This window comes from Crinia signifera, chromosome 1 (genome assembly GCF_055691185.1).
Source record: "Crinia signifera chromosome 1, ASM5569118v1, whole genome shotgun sequence".
Taxonomy (NCBI): domain Eukaryota; kingdom Metazoa; phylum Chordata; class Amphibia; order Anura; family Myobatrachidae; genus Crinia; species Crinia signifera.
The window spans coordinates 58,718,204-58,735,779 of NC_139217.1; the positions used below are offsets into that span (position 1 = coordinate 58,718,204).

Sequence of the window (17,576 nt, forward strand, 5' to 3'; positions counted from 1 at the left end):
CAGCATTTTACTATAGAACTACCCCACATATATTACATCTACTCCTTACACCAGAGACTGTATAATACAGTGCAGTGGGAAGGGTTATTTGCATGCCAACAGCACCAAATGCAACCTACACACATTCATACACAGCTGCCTATAGTAATATTCCTTTCTTTCCTCTTACAAAGCTCCTCTCACAGTACAGTACAAGCAGTGCCAACAGCCATGAAACACCTCATATTCCAACAACTGATCAGAGCTAGCCCCCTTTACCCAGCTGAACGTCAGGTGGCGCTGTGGCTTCCATCTCCTGAGATCTCTTTCTCTCTCGCGCTGCGCTTACGGACACGCCTCCTGTGTAGAGTTCTACTGGAGACAGAGGACTGCTCGGCCAATCGGCGCGCCGGGTCCAACAGAGCCTGTGTGACGTCAGGAGACGGGAGTCTGGGCCAACAGCCGCCGCTTTTTCTCCCCGGAGCAGAGGGCGATGTGCGCCGGACGGGCGGCTTTGGCTGCTGGGGTCGCGGGCATTTAGACAAGGACAGTAGAGGAGGAATAGGAGCGGCCGGGTGTGCGCGGTGAGTGCTGGCTGGCGGGCATGGAGCCGCATGCGGCATGTACTGGGTTAATAGCAGCCGTGTGCTGGGCTGGGGGGCTGGGGGGCAGGGAAGCAGACGGGGGATGTAGGTGCACAACTAGAGGGAGCTGGCTCTGCCCAGCACCAGCAGTACATGTGATTATTGATTGCATGGAACTAATGTGTGACTTTGCATAAGTGCATTGTGCAACCTCCCCACAAGGGTACTTAACCATTGCATGGCTTCTGCAGCTAGGCTTATGTGTATTGGAGATAGATCTGTTTAGTATTTATCTGTTTTCTGTAGGATTGCAGTTATTATACTTATACTATGCACATGTTTGTTTAGAAATTGCATTAATTACAACTTTATGCTCAAATCCTTTGATAATTACTCTACATGGAGTTCTAACTTTTTTTTTTGTTATCATTTAGTCATTTAATTTTTTATTAAGTAAATATCAGTTTTAAAACCAGGAGAAATTTGATAACCTGCAAATAACATGATTTTTTTTTTATATGAATGTGACAAATTACATTAAACAAAATTATTTGTTTTTCACAGTACAATACATTTTTTGTGTTACTTAAGGATTCACACACAATCAAGGCTTCCATCTTGATGTTTAAATATTATTAATATAATGAACTCTTCATTGAAGAGTTTCCAACACTGAATATTAGCTGACTATTTTTTTTATGTCAGCCTACTGGAAGTGGTGAATATACACAAACAGTGTAATTTAGCAATGCAAGACGTTCTTGCTAATTTCACCAGTGTGGGATAACTACAGATTGTGTATTTGATGTTGGTATTACATGAACAAGATGTTAGAAATTGCAAACAAGTCTTAAATGTAGTAATATTCCCGCTTTGTAAATAACGTGAACTTTAAATGACTTGATTGACACCACTTATTCATGCGTGCTCACAATTCTTTGGGAAGCCAAAAAATAAAATCCATTTGATGTAGTACCTACTGCATTTATATATGTATTTAAATCCTTATTTAGCTAAATTGGCCTCCTACTGAATGTCAAATATGTCATACACCATGAGATTGTCCAACCAAATAGTTGGCTTTTTTTAATAAAAATCTGGTAAGATATAGGAACAAATGACAAATCAATCAGATTTTGCCAATTTGTCTGAATGCCTGTTTGTACGTTTGTCAGTTTATATGAGCAAGTGTTGGTTGTCATTTGCTCCCATACATTAACAGATTTTCCATTTCACCAAGCCAACAATTTGGTTGGCTGCACAGATAATCTTAAAGTATATGGGGAACTTTAGATTAGACTTTGAACAGTCACTGTAAATGTAAAAATTAAGTCCAACTAGTGGACATAACTGGAGATGCCTATTGAACTTGTGTTATATAGATTGTAAGCTTGCAGCAGGGCCCTCCTACCTCCAAGTCTGTCTGTTGTTACCCAGTTTGATTTATCACTATCTACAATTGTAAATCGCAACGGAATCTGCTGCGCTATATAAGAAACTGTAAATAAAAAAAACAATTGGGGATAATACAGAAACAGTAATAGGTGGACTGGGATAAGCTGCTCTGTGCAGGTGTCTTCATAGTGGCTCAGAAGGTTCCTGCAACATGAATATTGTGTATTTATCTAATATTTACATTGGATGTTAATGGATTTATTATTATTATTTATGTTTTAATTTTATCTCTTTCATTGCTTGGCAATTTTCACACTTTTTTGACAAATTCACTTGCCAAACATATTTATTCATCATAATGACATGTAATGTTTACCTTTTTTATATAGGAAATCTTTTTTTTGGTACTTGTTTCCTAGAACGGCCACAATCGTTACTAAACGTGTACCTTAGGTTAAGGTACACGACTAACGTGATGGACCCGATTTTCATTGAAATCAGGTCCATTTTGCCGGCAAAGGCAAAATCGCGTTGATCGCGTCGGTCGCTTGCATTAACATGGCACACGACGCGACCAACGCGTTTTTGCCATAGAGTTCAATGTTAAAATATTTTTAGCGTTGATCGCGTCGGTCTTGTGCCATTATAATGGCACAAGATGTGATGGACGCGATTAACCACATTTTACATAGAAAACAATGGGAAATGGCCCAATCTGGGCCATTTCTCATTGTATATGCCCCCGTCATGGCTATTAATTAATGCCCCCCATTGTGAACGGCACCCCACGATTGACGCCAACCTGAAGCTTGGCGAGCCCGCGAGGGGTGGCGGTACGCGTCCTCCGACCTTTTTTTATACCCCTACTATCCACATGGCCGTGGAGTTGAGAATATAAAGTGTGGCGAGCCACCGAAGCGTGGCGAGCGGACGCGTATACCTGTGAAGTTATGCGCGTCCCCTCGCGGGGCTCGCTGCGCTCGCCACGCTTTGGGCTCGCCACACTTTATATTCTCAACTCCATGCCGACGTGGATAGTAGGGGTATGAAAAGGTCGGAGGACGCGTACCGCCGCCTCTCGCGGGCTCGCTACGCTCGCCACGCTTCAGGTTGGCGTCAATCGTGGGGTGCTGTTCACAATGGGGGCATGTGAGCCATCAGGGGGGTTAAAATTGGGGTCTGGGGACAATTTTACAGTGAATCCAATGTAAAATAGGGTCCCAGGGACCCTATTCACATTTGAATCAATGTAAAAATCGGGTCCATCGCGTCGGTCGCATCGCATGCGATTTGGTCGCATGCGATGTGATCGACGCGATTTTTCCGACCCAATCAAAATCGGTGTGTCCGTTCTAGGAAACAAGTACCTTTTTTTTTTTTTTTTTTTTTTTTTTTTTTACACAACATTTTTTATTTTAATTTATATAACAAATGTGAGCGAAGCTGGCAATTTTGGGGGGATATTTGAACATCTTTCAGAGATGCTGGCACTCAAAGGGTTAACTCTTAAATTGTGTTTGGGCTTAAAGGTTTTTAAATATTTAGTCACAAAATCATTCCAATGATGCCTGAGGGATGCTGGGAAATGCTGTGTTATCCAACATTCCAGAATATCTCATACATGCTGCATTGGGTTCCAATTTGGTACCTGAAATGGCCATGACTTGTGTAAAGCACAATTTAAATTATTGGGGGAAATTTTAAACCTGTGGAAGGTGATAATGCAGCAGCCAACTGGCTTCCAACTGTCCTCTTTCAAACCCAGACTGTAACTTTACAGTTAGAAGCTGATTGACTGGTGCGTTATTACCGGCCACTTTATCACTTAACCAGGCTTAATACATCATCTGTCCCATTCTGTGGATGCTTTGTCATGTTGGATGAATCTGCTCTAGTTAGGAAAGAAACTTTGCAGTACAGGTGAGAAACTGTACCATGAAGTAGAGGTTACCAATACCATTGTGAAGAAATGGCTGCACTTAAACCGAGACACACAAAACTCACAAACTTTGCCATAAACTGAGTATCCTGTTGCCTACTGTTTATATCATGTGTTGCCGTTCTTGTCTACTTATATCTATCTGTGTCTCTGTATATAGTATAATGAGTAATGTATATATGAAGGTCCCAAATCAATGGTAAAAATCCAAGTCTGGCCCCTTGACTCGGGGCTTTTGAGTTCAATAAGGATTAATAAGGAGATAATTATTAATAATTTAAGAGTTTAATAAGGATTTCAATAAATGATAGTCTACAGTTTGTGAATTTAAACAGGATAATTTTTCTGAGTCTTTAATCTTAATGCGGTGATTCTTTATGGATATTGGTTTGATTATTTAATTATTTTCTTCGCAGGGGATGTACACCCTTACTGCCCATTTACTGACTCCTGTGCAACCTCCACATTTTGCCTTTCAGAAAAAAAACAGGAAGAAGTATAATATAAATTGAGGTAGGTATCCTGCTATCTTGTGTCTCAGTACATGGTGCCATGGATTGTTGGTAATTTGGTGGCCAATGTAGTTGTGGACACAGAAGGGATTCCTGTCCATTACCACATAACCGACCCTAAGGATGAGACTCTTGGCCTAGGGGTGCCATGAAAAAAATCTGATACTCTGGGGTGCCGTGACTCAAAAAAGTTTGGGAACCACTACTGTATTGTATTCTATCCCGAAACATGGCACATTGCCCAGTAGTACCCACTAGTATGTATGGGGATTCTGGCTGTCATTTAGCAAGCAGACTAGCATGTACAGTACTATGAATAAGATGTTCTTTTAGTAAATCAAGTTTGGGAAAATTGGCAACTGATATGGATGGAATGCCAGGATGCGGAGTGACCTTGACTACTAACTCTCATATAATGCAGTGTTTAGCTAATATCGTTCTCTGTAATCCCCTCTAATTGCGAATTATTCCAAATTAATAAGGTCCTTGCATTAATGCACGATTGATTATTGGATCTTGCAACACTTTGCTGGCTTTTATTTGGAATTAAGCTTCTGGATTTGTTCTCATTATTCCAAGGACACTAACTAATTCGGATCACTCTCTCCAGACCTAACTCTCAGTATTTTTGGGATCCAAAATAATTTTTAATCCAAAGGATGATCAAACTGCATTTGTATGATATCTTTTATTTTTTTATTTTTTAATGTTTGATGTGAGTATTTCTAATAAATATATATTCATAACAATCCTATTTAATTATTCAACTTTTGCCTATGAGTGATTAGTGCTGAGAATGTGTACTTCTTCACTAGTTGTATCTTTTTATTTTCATGATTTACTCCATATTTTGCTGTAAAACAATTAGGACTAGTAATAGCTTTCTCTTACGGCCAGATGTATCAAGCTTCAAAAAGTGATGGAGCCAATCAGCTCCTACCTGCCATGTTACAGACTGGGTTTGAAAAATTACAGGTAGATGATGATTGCCTGGTTTTTAATCACTCTCCACTTTATCACTTTTTGAAGCTTGATACATCTGGCCCTTAGTAACTAAGCTACTGTGCTAACAACTGTGAAAAACAGAAAAGGAAGCACAATGGTCTGGGAATAACTTTCCGGAGTTTGTTACTTGTACCAGAACAAAAAAAATCCTTGGCAGACACCAAGCAATACATCTACGTCTTGTTGGTCAAGTTTTCACCTTACAGCAAGATAATGACCTGTAACCTATCTCCCAGCTTATGTCAAAACTACTTTCAAACAAGAACGAAGGCTCCAAATTATGGAACGGCCTGCACAGTCCTGTATACCGCATCAAGTTGGTTTTGGTTGAACTGGACACAAGCGTGAAAGCAAAGAAACCAACAATCATAACACATTTGTGCAAACTTCTACAACAGCGTTGGAACTTCCTGAGAAATATTTGATTTTCATTGTAGAAAAAATGCCACGGTTCTGCTAGGTGGTTATATGTACAAAATGTTACATGTAGATTAAACTTTTCAAAAATAAAATCAAACGATTTTTTTTCTCTCTCGATTTTGCTTGTGTCATGCTTTCATTTCACAGTCTACAGACATTTCACTGACAAAGTTTAAATAAAACTGGGGAAATGGGCTGTTCTAAATCTTTGACCTGTAGTGTATTCTGGCATTAGAGCTTCCCAATTTGTACTGGGTATGAAAGTATAGAAGTGTTAACCACCTAAAGATCTAGAAAAATACGTTACTTGTGCCATGATATTTTTTTTTAACATAGCTCCACCTAAGTGAGATTATAACATTTAGTTATTTTTATATAGCTTTCTTGTATTTTATCAGAAAATTCAGCATTATGATTAAATATAACACAGATCCCGGTTTTGCCTTAGTAGTGATGCCCACGGAATATTTGACTATAACTTAGACCAGGCCTGGTCAACCTGTGGCTCTCCAGTTAAACTAAACATCCCAGTAAGCTTTGCCACAGTTTTAACATTCCCTAACAGCTAAACTGTAGCAAAGGACGGGAGAGCCGTAGGTTGGCCAGGCCTGCCTTAGACGAAAGGGATGAAATTTAGTAGGATGAGAGATTTTGTAAGAAATCTCCAGTTTTTTTAAAGCGGCAATCATTTACATATCAAAATCAAACTGGTTTTGCAGGTTGATTATCCCTTATCCAGGGCTCTCAGCCAATCACTGGCTGCCCATTCATTTGTATGTGTGTTTTTTTGTTTTTTTTGGTGTGTGCACCTACTGTCTGGCTTCCCCTACCCGGCGCTCTGGTCCCCTTGCTGAGTTCACCACCCGCTGCATGCCCTGCCAGGCTGCCCCCTGGGGAGCTGTCAGGATGATTAGGTTAGACTTGTCGCCTTAATGTATAGGGGCCCTTAGCCCTGAAGAGTGGCCTCCATTAAATTTGAACCATTTGTAGATTTCAAAATGTATGTGTATTTTGTATGTCTCAAAAGATACTTTGCAAGCAAGTTTCTTAAACATCAAGATAATTCTATCCCTGTAGTTCTAGATTTGACAGATAATTATTGATCCAACGTGAATTACTAGAGAAGGCAGGGTGTGGTCACCTACTTCGTCATTATCTGATACAAGATCTGATACTCTAGGTTACTCTGTTACATTTTCCAAGTCAAGTGGATATATATATGCGTTACTGAGGGCACACCGCAGATCAGAAATCCTTGTGCCGTGGTGCTGCACGCAGGGATCATAGACATGTGTGGGAGGTATCGTGGCACTCTGATGGACTGGAGGAAATAATTGCTCAACAAACCAGGGGTGCGGCCAACGTTTTGGATTTTAATCCTTTATCAAGGCTAGAACAAACAAGAAATTACAGTACACTTGCCTAAATGCTCTGTGTCGTCCATGGCCCGCCTCTCTCCATGTGCCGGTGACCCTCCTTCACTTCCGGTCGGTTCCGATCACCTGTCAGAGACGTAATTGTCTCTAACATCCTGGTTCCCCGCAAAGCGTCAGTAGTAACCTAGCAACACTGCTCCGAGGAGTCCCAGGCAAAATAGAAACAGAAAAATAAACAAACCAAGTGACAAAGTTACATTGTTCTGTACTGATGCAGAATAGACTATACTGAAGGCAAAATAAAGCTGGAATTTCATGCACTGGATATCCACCTGACACAATTAAAGTAATGTATTCAATATTAATTGTTAATTTAACCCTTTGGGGCTGACGGTGTCTAACTTGTGGATCCAGTGCGGTTCTAATTGCAAGAGTCTCTTGCTTCGGTCTCCTCCTCTAAGATCATCTCTGGCTTGGTCAATAAAGATGTAGCGCAAACTGGAAAGTGGGTGTCTTTCACTGTTGAAATATCTTGCTACTGGTTGGTCCATGGATTTTTTGTTGTTGCTCAGGGCAGCCTTAATGGCTATTCTTTCTTTAAAAGTTCTAATAGTCTTTCCGACGTATCCCAATCCACAAGGACAGAAAATTAAATAGACGACAAAAGAGCTGGTACAAGTTAATGGGAATTTGATTTTCAATTTATAACCCTGATGCGGGTGATTTGAATGTTTTTGCTTGGATCATTGCATCACAGGTGGTGCATCCTGTACAGCGATAGCAACCACCAGGTTTGGTCTGGGTCCCATATGGTAATCTAGATGAGATATCAGTTGTAACTATCCAATCACAGATGTTTCTACCCCTCATGTAACATGTCATCAATCTTGAACTCTTGAGGGTTTTGAGATCTTTATCTTGTTGGATGGTTGGCCACAGATCTTTGGCTGTGGTAACAATCGACTCGTCAGCTGTTGTAAAGCACAAACCCTTCCAATCACATCTTCGTTGGAACTTTCAGGGGAACGTCTCTTTAAGGCCACCTCACGGGATACTCTGTTTTAACCTGTGTGTGTGTGTATGTATATGTGTGTGTATACATTTTTTTTTTTTTTAATGCTTATATATTAGCTAGTTCAGTAGTTACTTTGATAAACTGTTTCACCTAGTGGTACAGTATTTGTGCAGAATATACACCTTGTATTAATTTATCTGCAACAGCAGTTTTCAAACCCAGAGGGCCAGATGCACTAAGCTTCAAAAGTGATAAAATGGAGAGTGATAAACAGCCAGCCAATCAACGTCTATCTATCATGTTACAGGCTGGGTTTGAAAAAATGCCAAGCAGGACCTGATTGGCTGGCTGTTTATCACTCTCCATTTTATCACTGTTGAAGCTTAGTGCATCTGGCCCTGTGTGTCCCAACCATCTCAGCATGGGGTTGCTGACCCTCAGGCTGATAGCTCTCCTGATCTCTATCAGTGATCCAAGGAGTCTGAAAAATGTGTTGAATAGTTAGACCTGGGGTAGCCAACTCCAGTCCTCGAGAGCTACCAACAGTTAATGTTTTCCAGATATCCTCACAGAATCAAAGGTGAAGTAATTAGCTCCACCTGTGGATCTCTTAAAATGTGTCTGAGTAATAAGTGCACCTGTGCAGCAGCTAGGTTGTCTGGAAAATGTGAACTGTTGGTAGCTCTCAAGGACTGGAGTTGGCTACCACTGAGTTAGACAATATGACAGACTGGATGTAATGTAGATATATATAGTTCTACACTTAGAATGTGGTGATCACTACAGTATTTTGCTTGCACACAAAAGGGAATGGAACAAATGGGTAACCCAAAAAGAAAAGGTTTTGTTTTATAAAAGGTCAACTGTCAAAAATATTGTCTAGGTCAACTGCAAATGGTCGACAGGCAATTTTAGTAATGGATTGGCATGAAAATGGTTGACATATGAGAAGGTCGATTCAGAGCTAGTATCCCTTCTAAATTTCATACAGTTTGTAGCTCTCTTACAGCAGTGGAGTCCTAGCCAGTTTTGCCTTGTAATAGGCACTAGCCCTGGATTCTTCCTCCATGCCCTAGTAGATGGTAGGGCATGAAATTCCACCTGTGCGACATGGACAGTCAAACGTAGTACCGCGTCCCATCGCATGGCTCGCCATGCTTCGGGCACAGTGCCTCGCTGCGCTCGGCAAACTATTACATTCCCCCTCCATGTCCACTGGGATGGTAAAGTATGAACAAGTATGAAAGTATGAACAAGTTAAATGTCGGTATTTTGACCCGTTGGTCAATGGTTTAATATTTTGAACGTCAGGATTTTGATTGTAGGTAAATTGACTGCATCCCCTAGCCCTCGACAACAAGCCACCTGTACATTGGAAATCTGCTCGGTCAGACACTAGCCTGATCCGCTGCTATCTGTCTAATGGGTCTTCTGTCCCTAGCAAAATTTAACTTTGTTAAAATGGATAAAGTCCCCTTCCTTTGCTAGAACTGTTCTGTGTGTCTCATCTGTAGGTAGTTAAAAATAACAAAGTGGAACAGTATTTTTCTCTGTTACCTTTCCAATTAACAATGTGGTGTATGACATCTGTATATTTAGGAATCTTACAATTCTGTATTGTCTTAATCTTTAGGTATCCTCCTGCTGAGCTGGTTGTTTTATGTAATGTACCAGAGCCCTCCCCCTCTCGGGCCTCATTTTCATTTCAGATTCCCTGGCCAGCATGACTTTTATCCAAGCAATGGTATCTGATTCACCTCCAATATCATTTGCTAGTTCAAATGCTTTGCTTGAAGGCATCTAGCAGTGTTTTCAACCCACCCCCACCCCGTCCTTATCTTGTACAAATATTTTTATCTTAACCCTGTGTGTGTTTTCAATGTCTAACTATTCCAAGAGCACAGCTGCAAGTTCCCCACTGTGGTGCAGCCTGACTCTGTTTTGTAGTCTTTTGCTTGTAGTCTTTTGCTGAGAGACAAACGGTTCTGCCAGCACACGTTTCAGACACTAATTAACCTCTCCCTGTCCTTCAGGTGTAGCACAAGGAACTCAGCCCTGCGAGAGCCTTGTAGTTCCTATCTAGTTCCAGGAAATGTTATGAGGGATGTCCTTTTATCTCTCATTTCGTAATGCATTTTTTTTAAATATTATTTTAAGGGTTCACTGCAAGAAGTTTTAGTAATGCAAACCGTTATAGAACACTGTACTGTACTTTTCAACTTCCTCATTTTACAGCGTACCAGATTTTACCCCAATCACCTTCTGGTCCCTTGAATAAAAACAAAAATAAGGTGAACAGGAATTTATTTCTAAATAATCACATGACTTTACACTTTATAAAACAATTATGTAAACATAAAAGGCTGTGTTACTGACTATACTATAATTAACCGGTGTCCTTTAGCATAACCTCAAATAAAGAAAATGGTTTTTAATTTGTTTGTAACTGGCTGCTATGTTTTAACTACTAAAGCCCCATACACATTAAAGGATATTGCGAACAATATCGCTCAGAAGCCTTTTTTCTGATATCGATATTCACAATATCGTCTAGTGTGTAATTCATATTGTTAACTATGCACACTCCTGCATGTTAACGACCATTGATGTCTTGTGAACATGCAGGTCAATTTGGCTATGTAGCCAAACGACCTGCATGTTTAGCGGGCCTTGGTGACCTCACTGAAGGATATCGGTGGCTGATATCGTTCAGTATGTATGCACAATTTTGGGATATGTTTAACTATATCGGCCGTGACCAGTGTTGGCTAGTGTGTATGGGGCTTAAGTCAATGGAACGATCCTTCGTTCCTCACCGGGAGTTTAGTGCAATAAAGTGAGGGTGGCTTTGGTGGTGGAGGAAGATATCGACTAAAGGTATATTTACTAAATAGAAGAGTGGATGAAGTTTTGGAACTATTTTTTTGTTTTTTTAATGAATCAAGGTGTTATTCCTAGATATCATTGGGATCAATACTCTGTGATGAGTATTGATCCCAATGATATCTTTTGTGGTTAAGTGCCAGTTCCAATTATTTTGTAATAATTTCTCTAACTGTAAATATATCAGTTTCTTCTAAACGTAACAAACCCTTTTTGCGGTTGCCTCAGCACATATCAATTTTAAAGGGCAAGAGTAATGCATATAGAATCAGGCTTATATATGAATTACAATTGCCACTGCAGGGCTTTGAAAAAAAAAAAACCCATGTTTAGTAACTACTCTCTTTAGCGTTTTGAAAGAGTACTATGGATATAATGGAAATTAAGCTGTCTTTGTTTGTTAACATATTTTGGACCAATACTAGATTCGGTTGAAATAGTTTTTAAGGAGTTCTGGAAGGATGGCTGTTTTTGTCCCAGTGTTTTTATTTTTGAGAGAAAAACACCGACTGGGACCTTTGAGGTCCACACTAAAAAAAAAAAAAAAAAAGCGAACGAAATTTTTTTTAAAGAAGAAGAAAATAATATTAACAACAATCAATAGTTTTTTAAAATGAGACCCCACAGTTTTTCAGATATAGGCCTCTACCAAACGGTTGAGAAATCCGTTTGTAAGAAACTTTTTTTTTGTGTGCGGACCTCAAAGGGTTAAACGTGTTTTCATGGGATGAAAATTAATTCCAATGTCAATCATTGTTACATTTTCTTAATTTATTAATCTTTGAAAAATGTCCTGCTGAGAATATCCTCAATATAATTGATTTTGTTATTAATCCGTAAGCAACTTTGCAATACTGATTGAAAGCAGGGATTCTGGTATGTATTCCAGTATTGGGTTATAATTGTAATGGACCCTCCATTTTGTTGGGAGATTTAGGCTGACAGGTGAGCATTGTTGGCCCACCCATACGATCCCCACACTTTGTCATTTAGTGTTTGGCACTTTTGTTCCCCGACTTGGGCATAAGAATTTGCTACAAAATGAACGTTTAGCTCCAAAACCCAGCAGTATTTTAGTGTTTGGTGTGCAAATCTTGTGCTCAACGGCACACTTTAAATGTGTGTTTAATAATTGCTAGTTATACACTGTAATATATTGACGTATCCTACAGTCCCTGTTAAGAAAATGAAATCCTTTTGGATGTTTTGTTAATGTGTCTTTACAACACAAATAGTTGTATACTAGCAAAATAGAACAGAATTTGCCTTCTCCTTTTTAAAGTATTCATATCGGGCAAAGTCACGTGTATGCATTCTAATTTTGCTGCTTTGGAAAGGCAGTTAGCAAATTTACTTATTCCCTGCTATGTGTTATACTGTACTTACCTTTTTAAGTGCCTCCAATATGGATTGCCTGCGTACATTTTATACAGTTTATTAGGAAGGTAGGTCTATAGTGGTGTATGTACTTACCCTCATAGTACTGCCATTCCATCTCAACACGTCTGGAACACTGCACGATGTATCTTTTCGTTCCTATAGTGTGTAGTGGAATTTGACATGTTAGTCATGGTTCATTATTGTGTACGAAGGCAAATGCACAGCACAATATGTTTTCATATGTACAGTATCTTGGTTGTGATGCTCCTAATTAGTGTTCATTCTAGCACCCGCCATCTTTGAAAACCCATGCAGTTCCTGTTCCCTGCTTGGGGTGTCGCTGTCAGCGGTGGTATTTCTAGAACAGGTCTGGTTTGCATATCAGTGCTGATATACCGACCACACTGTGCTAGAAGCACTACAGCAGACAGCGATACCCCAGGCAGGGAAGAGGAACTGCATGGGTTTTCAAAGATGGCGGGTGCTAGAATGAACACTAATAATTATTCATATCCTATAGACTGGAATCTGGCAAGCAGGGCCCTCTTCTCTCTGGTGATCAAGTTTGTATTTTTATTTTGTCAGTTGTAAAGCACTGCATAGTATGCTTTCAGTATATAATAAAAAGGATGTAAATGAAAGCTATTATTTGGACTAATAAGAGTACTGTGATATTATTTCTCCCCACATTTATCCTTCATATCTGTACAATGATCATTTGTGATTAGTTCACAAATGGGTAGAGTAAGTTTTTATTTTATATTTAACCTCTACATGCTTGTTGGTTTGTTGGGGGAATTGTTAATTAGATACTGGCTTTATATTATCTGTGGGGATAGATAGACTTCACACTGACCAGAATGAAAGCAATTGTTAAAACACTACAAGCACAGGGAACATTAATCATTTTGTCGAGCTGGACTGCTGTTCACATGGAAGCAGTATAACATTTTTTCAGACCATTTTCTTAATTTTTTTTGCATCTGTGTAAGTCACGGGATAAACCGGACTTGGTGTACTTCCTATTGCTTAAATTGATCCATGGGCAGATTGATTAATGTACTTAAATGGTTATTTGATCATCATCAGTAAGGAAGAAAAAATTGTGCTTCACCTACATAAGGAGATCAGACGTGAGCAGTGGTCTCAGAGAAGTATTAGTCTGAAAATGCTTATGATGACTTTTCCAGTTAAAGTCCATCATTCTAAAGTCATCTTAAGGTCAGACTCTGCTTATACAATAGCAAAGATGCCACATACATCAGTATGAACAAAGGGACACTAAATTATGCACTTTTTTTTTTTTTTTTTACTTTTAGTCAAGACAGAGAACAAACACTGATGTGCAGGTCTTCTCCTTTTTTTCTTCTTCCTTCTTCTTTATCCTTGGATTTCTCCTTTTTTTTTTTTTTTTCCCTTGGTAATCTCCTCCTTTTTTCCTTTTTTTTTTTTTTTTTTTTCTTTCTCCTTGGTTTTCTCCTTCTGCTAATCAATTAGGATTTTAGTCTTATACACATGCACAAACACAAGTGTGTTTTCCTTCAACACCAATTCTAACAACTGGTTCCTTAATGGCTGAGCTTCTTGGAGCCACTCTAATGCAAGGTGTGTTACTGTGCTGAAGTAATTGTTCTCACAACAGTAGTCTTTTTAAATCCAGTTCATTTCTTTAACATTAGTTTTTGTATAAACTATTTTTTTCTTAAACAAAATAGTATGTTGCTTTTGTAACAACACTTTCTGATATTGAGTGCTTGGGAATGTTGTTGTAACTGGAATATTGCTTTTTGTTCAGATGTATACTAGACCCAATCACAAGGAAATCTGTTTTGCGATGTAGATCCACATTCAAACATGTTAGTTGAGAGACTACATGGTTGGATAGTAGCCCCGTTTATTTAATCCGATGCACCTTAGCAGAACCATTGTAGAACCAATATAATTGTAAGCACTTGCCAACTGATATTGATCATTGTTTCACTTTATTACAGTAGATGTTCCCATCATGACCGAAACAAAAACCATAAATCACAGTTTTGATTTACCCTTGCCATCAGACCATGCCTCTTGTGTTTTAAATGTATGTGTATTATTAAAAAGTTCGTCAAGACGTTTAAAAACAGACCTGCTATTTGCATTTATCCTGAGATTACAAATGTGCACAAATCAGTTGTCCTACTCGAATGTTACAAACACATCGTTCTTGAAGATACAATTGACCAAGTGGTTTTACCATTGTAACTTAGCTTGTCTAATGTTACTCCATTTATACATTTTGTCTGGCTGCAAAAAATGTGACTGTACAAAACAATTCATAAAAAATTAAATTTTATATGACAAACCTTTTACAGTTCGAATTTAGAGGATTGTACGTTTGAAAGCATTCATAAGTAGAGACCTATTTTTTAAATATTGTTTTTTGTTTTTCAGGGTTCGAAGGCTTGTTTTTCCAGACTGGAACTGAAGAACTGTAATATTTTACAAGTCCAGGTTAAAGTCCTGGATAACATTGAAAGAAGATGCTGCTTAATTAAAAGAACCTCTACAACAGGAAGATCATTTAATTAAAAAAACAAAAATATTTTTTGTTTGTAATATTACAATTGCCATTTTACAAGCCACGCACTGAAATTAATGAGGATATAAAGGATTCTTCGCCTTCCCTAAGCATTTGTTCACACTAACATGAAAACCTATGCATAGGAAACATGATGAATAACAGCATGGTACAAATGCAAAGGCCGGAGAAGTACAACTGTGAAAAATGCCGCTTTTCCACAAAAGACCCAAATAAGTATAGAATCCACGTATCACTTCACAATGACATTAAATATGCCTGCTCACATTGCACCTTTGTGTCCTACACAAAAACGGAATTTCAAAAACACTTGGTGTCCCACACTGGAAAGTTTCCCTATACATGTGAATATTGTGGCTATGGGGCTATACGAAATGACTATATAATGAAACACATCAAAAGAATTCACGGTGATGGCAAGATACAGTGTTCTGTGAGCACTGTTGAAAATGAATCTATGAATGCATCAATTAACATAGTACAGACACAAGTGAGAAGCAGCCTACAAGAGATATTTCACAATCGTCCCTTTGTACCTGAAGATGTTATAGACCTAACAACAGATGTGGACAATTTTGCCTTGACAAGTAACGGGTTGCATTCAAATGGCAATAATATTGGTAATGTACATGCCGGTCAAGTGGAAGTTAAAGTCGTTTCACCAGTAGGTCAGCAATTGTATCCTTGGACGCCCTTAACAGTGGTTGCTCCAACAACATTTAGGGTACCTGCTAACTGTGTGGCTGAGGTTGTGGAAGTTAAATCTATGGACAGTACATGCCATTTAGTTTTAAAGTACTCGGAGACAGTGGATCCATTTGTGCCAAATCGTGTAATTAAAAAAGAAAATACATATGAACCAAAACCCTTGGATTCTATTGCTTCACTTATAGAAAATGTAGAAAAGCAAACCAGATCTTCATTACAGGAACGTACAGCATCACTTGGTAGCTTCAATGATAAAATATTGCATATAAAAGATACTGCCATTGTAATGAAGAATTCAAACCACAATGTGGCATGCCCACCCATTAATGGTAGTGGAATAATTAACACAAATGGTGAGATTTCTGATGGAATCATTAATGTGGATGAAGACTCAAATGGACCAATTATTTCATCAGTGTTCTCTCTCAGTTCTAATTCCCAAAACATAATTGAAGGCATTCAGTGGGAGTGCCCAACTGCCATACCCCAAACAAAACCATTTAAGGATAATACCATTCAGTCATCGTTGATAACCCCTGAAATTCATCATGGACTTGCTGCGCTAACTTCTGAATCCAATAATCAAATGGAAATTGAAAAGGCAAATCAGCAGACCCAAACATCTCTCCTAAAACCTGAGCAGGTGTCACCTGAAACTAAATCAAATGAAAGTATAAATTTTGAAATGCAGTCCTCACTTAGTAGGCCATCACTAATATATAAACCTGAAAGCCAAACATCTGGTTTCCTTCAAAGTAATAAGAAAGGTGGACGTAAATCAAACCGCTTCAAGATAGACCCTGATCTGTTTAGTAGGCCACAGACTCTTTTCTTATCTTGTGACCGAAGAATTGTTATGCAGCCACTTTCCTGCATGATGCAGAATGGTAATCAAACTGCTCCTCAAGTATTAGCAGAAAGTAAAGTCACAGAACAAGAACGTGTCCAGCTTAAAAAAATAAAAAAGCAGAGTTCCAAAGCAAAGGTTAAAACTGTTCCCAAAAAACTTGTGTTCCCGACATTGAGGGGTACATTAGAGCAGAGTTTAAGAACACTCAAACTTTTTCCTCTAAAGGCTGATCAAGTGACACAGATGCCATATAACAATCAGCCAGTAGTCGTATTAAATCATCCTGAGCTAGAGTCCATTGAAATTTCATATATTATGAAAGCAATCAATATGTTTAGGGGTAAAGTTTTAAAAATTACTTTATCCAAGCAAATGTGTAAGAAATATGTATGAACATATATGGCTATAGGGGTATCCCAAGAGGGTTTGGTCTGCACTTGAGGCTTTTTCAACAACTTTTTAAATCCTAAATTCATGTGTATTGAAGTCCTAATGAAAAATGTTACCATTTCTTACTGCCCTTTCAACTGCAATAGTAAGTGGCTTCTGTGCTCTGGTTCACCTCCTGGTAAAGTAAATGGGGGTCAGGGGAGTCGTAACCATTGAGATTTATCATTCAGGAGAGATTGTCCATTTGCATCCAATAAAACTCATTGGGTCGTTGCCATAATAATGTTCATGGTGCATTTATCTCTTTCAAAAGTGCTTGTACTAACACTGCTTTTAATGTACTGATCTAAAAATCTCAATGGTTACATATGGGATTACTTGAATGAAGAGGAGCCCAAATACATGTCCCCCAATATTTATTAATAAAACAGTATTCATGCAGTAGGAGAATAGATGAAAATGTATTCATTGCACATGGATAGTCACATGACTTGGCCACTCACTGCACTGGCACAATGACACCAGCTGAGGATGATCCATTGCATCCAGCCATTAATTCCCT

At 38.8% G+C, this 17,576-nt stretch overlaps 1 protein-coding gene across 2 annotated transcripts; it reads left to right on the forward strand.

The window, feature by feature from the left end:
• Positions 1-330: 330 nt before the first annotated feature.
• Positions 331-17,126, forward strand: ZNF518B (zinc finger protein 518B). 2 transcript variants are annotated; one of them, XM_083158107.1, is made up of 3 exons: positions 331-563; positions 4,314-4,410; positions 14,919-17,126. In XM_083158107.1, exon 3 carries the CDS (start codon positions 15,197-15,199, stop codon positions 17,015-17,017), a length of 1,821 nt encoding a protein of 606 aa, XP_083014233.1. In that variant the 5' UTR covers positions 331-563; positions 4,314-4,410; positions 14,919-15,196; the 3' UTR covers positions 17,018-17,126. The 2 variants fall into 2 exon arrangements, with proteins under 2 accessions (XP_083014233.1, XP_083014295.1); XM_083158169.1 differs by lacking the exon at positions 4,314-4,410.
• Positions 17,127-17,576: the final 450 nt, after the last annotated feature.

Bases quoted from the DNA above. Each gene is read 5' to 3' on its own strand.
- ZNF518B (XM_083158107.1), top strand. From the start codon at position 15,197: ATGATGAATAACAGCATGGTACAAATGCAAAGGCCGGAGAAGTACAAC.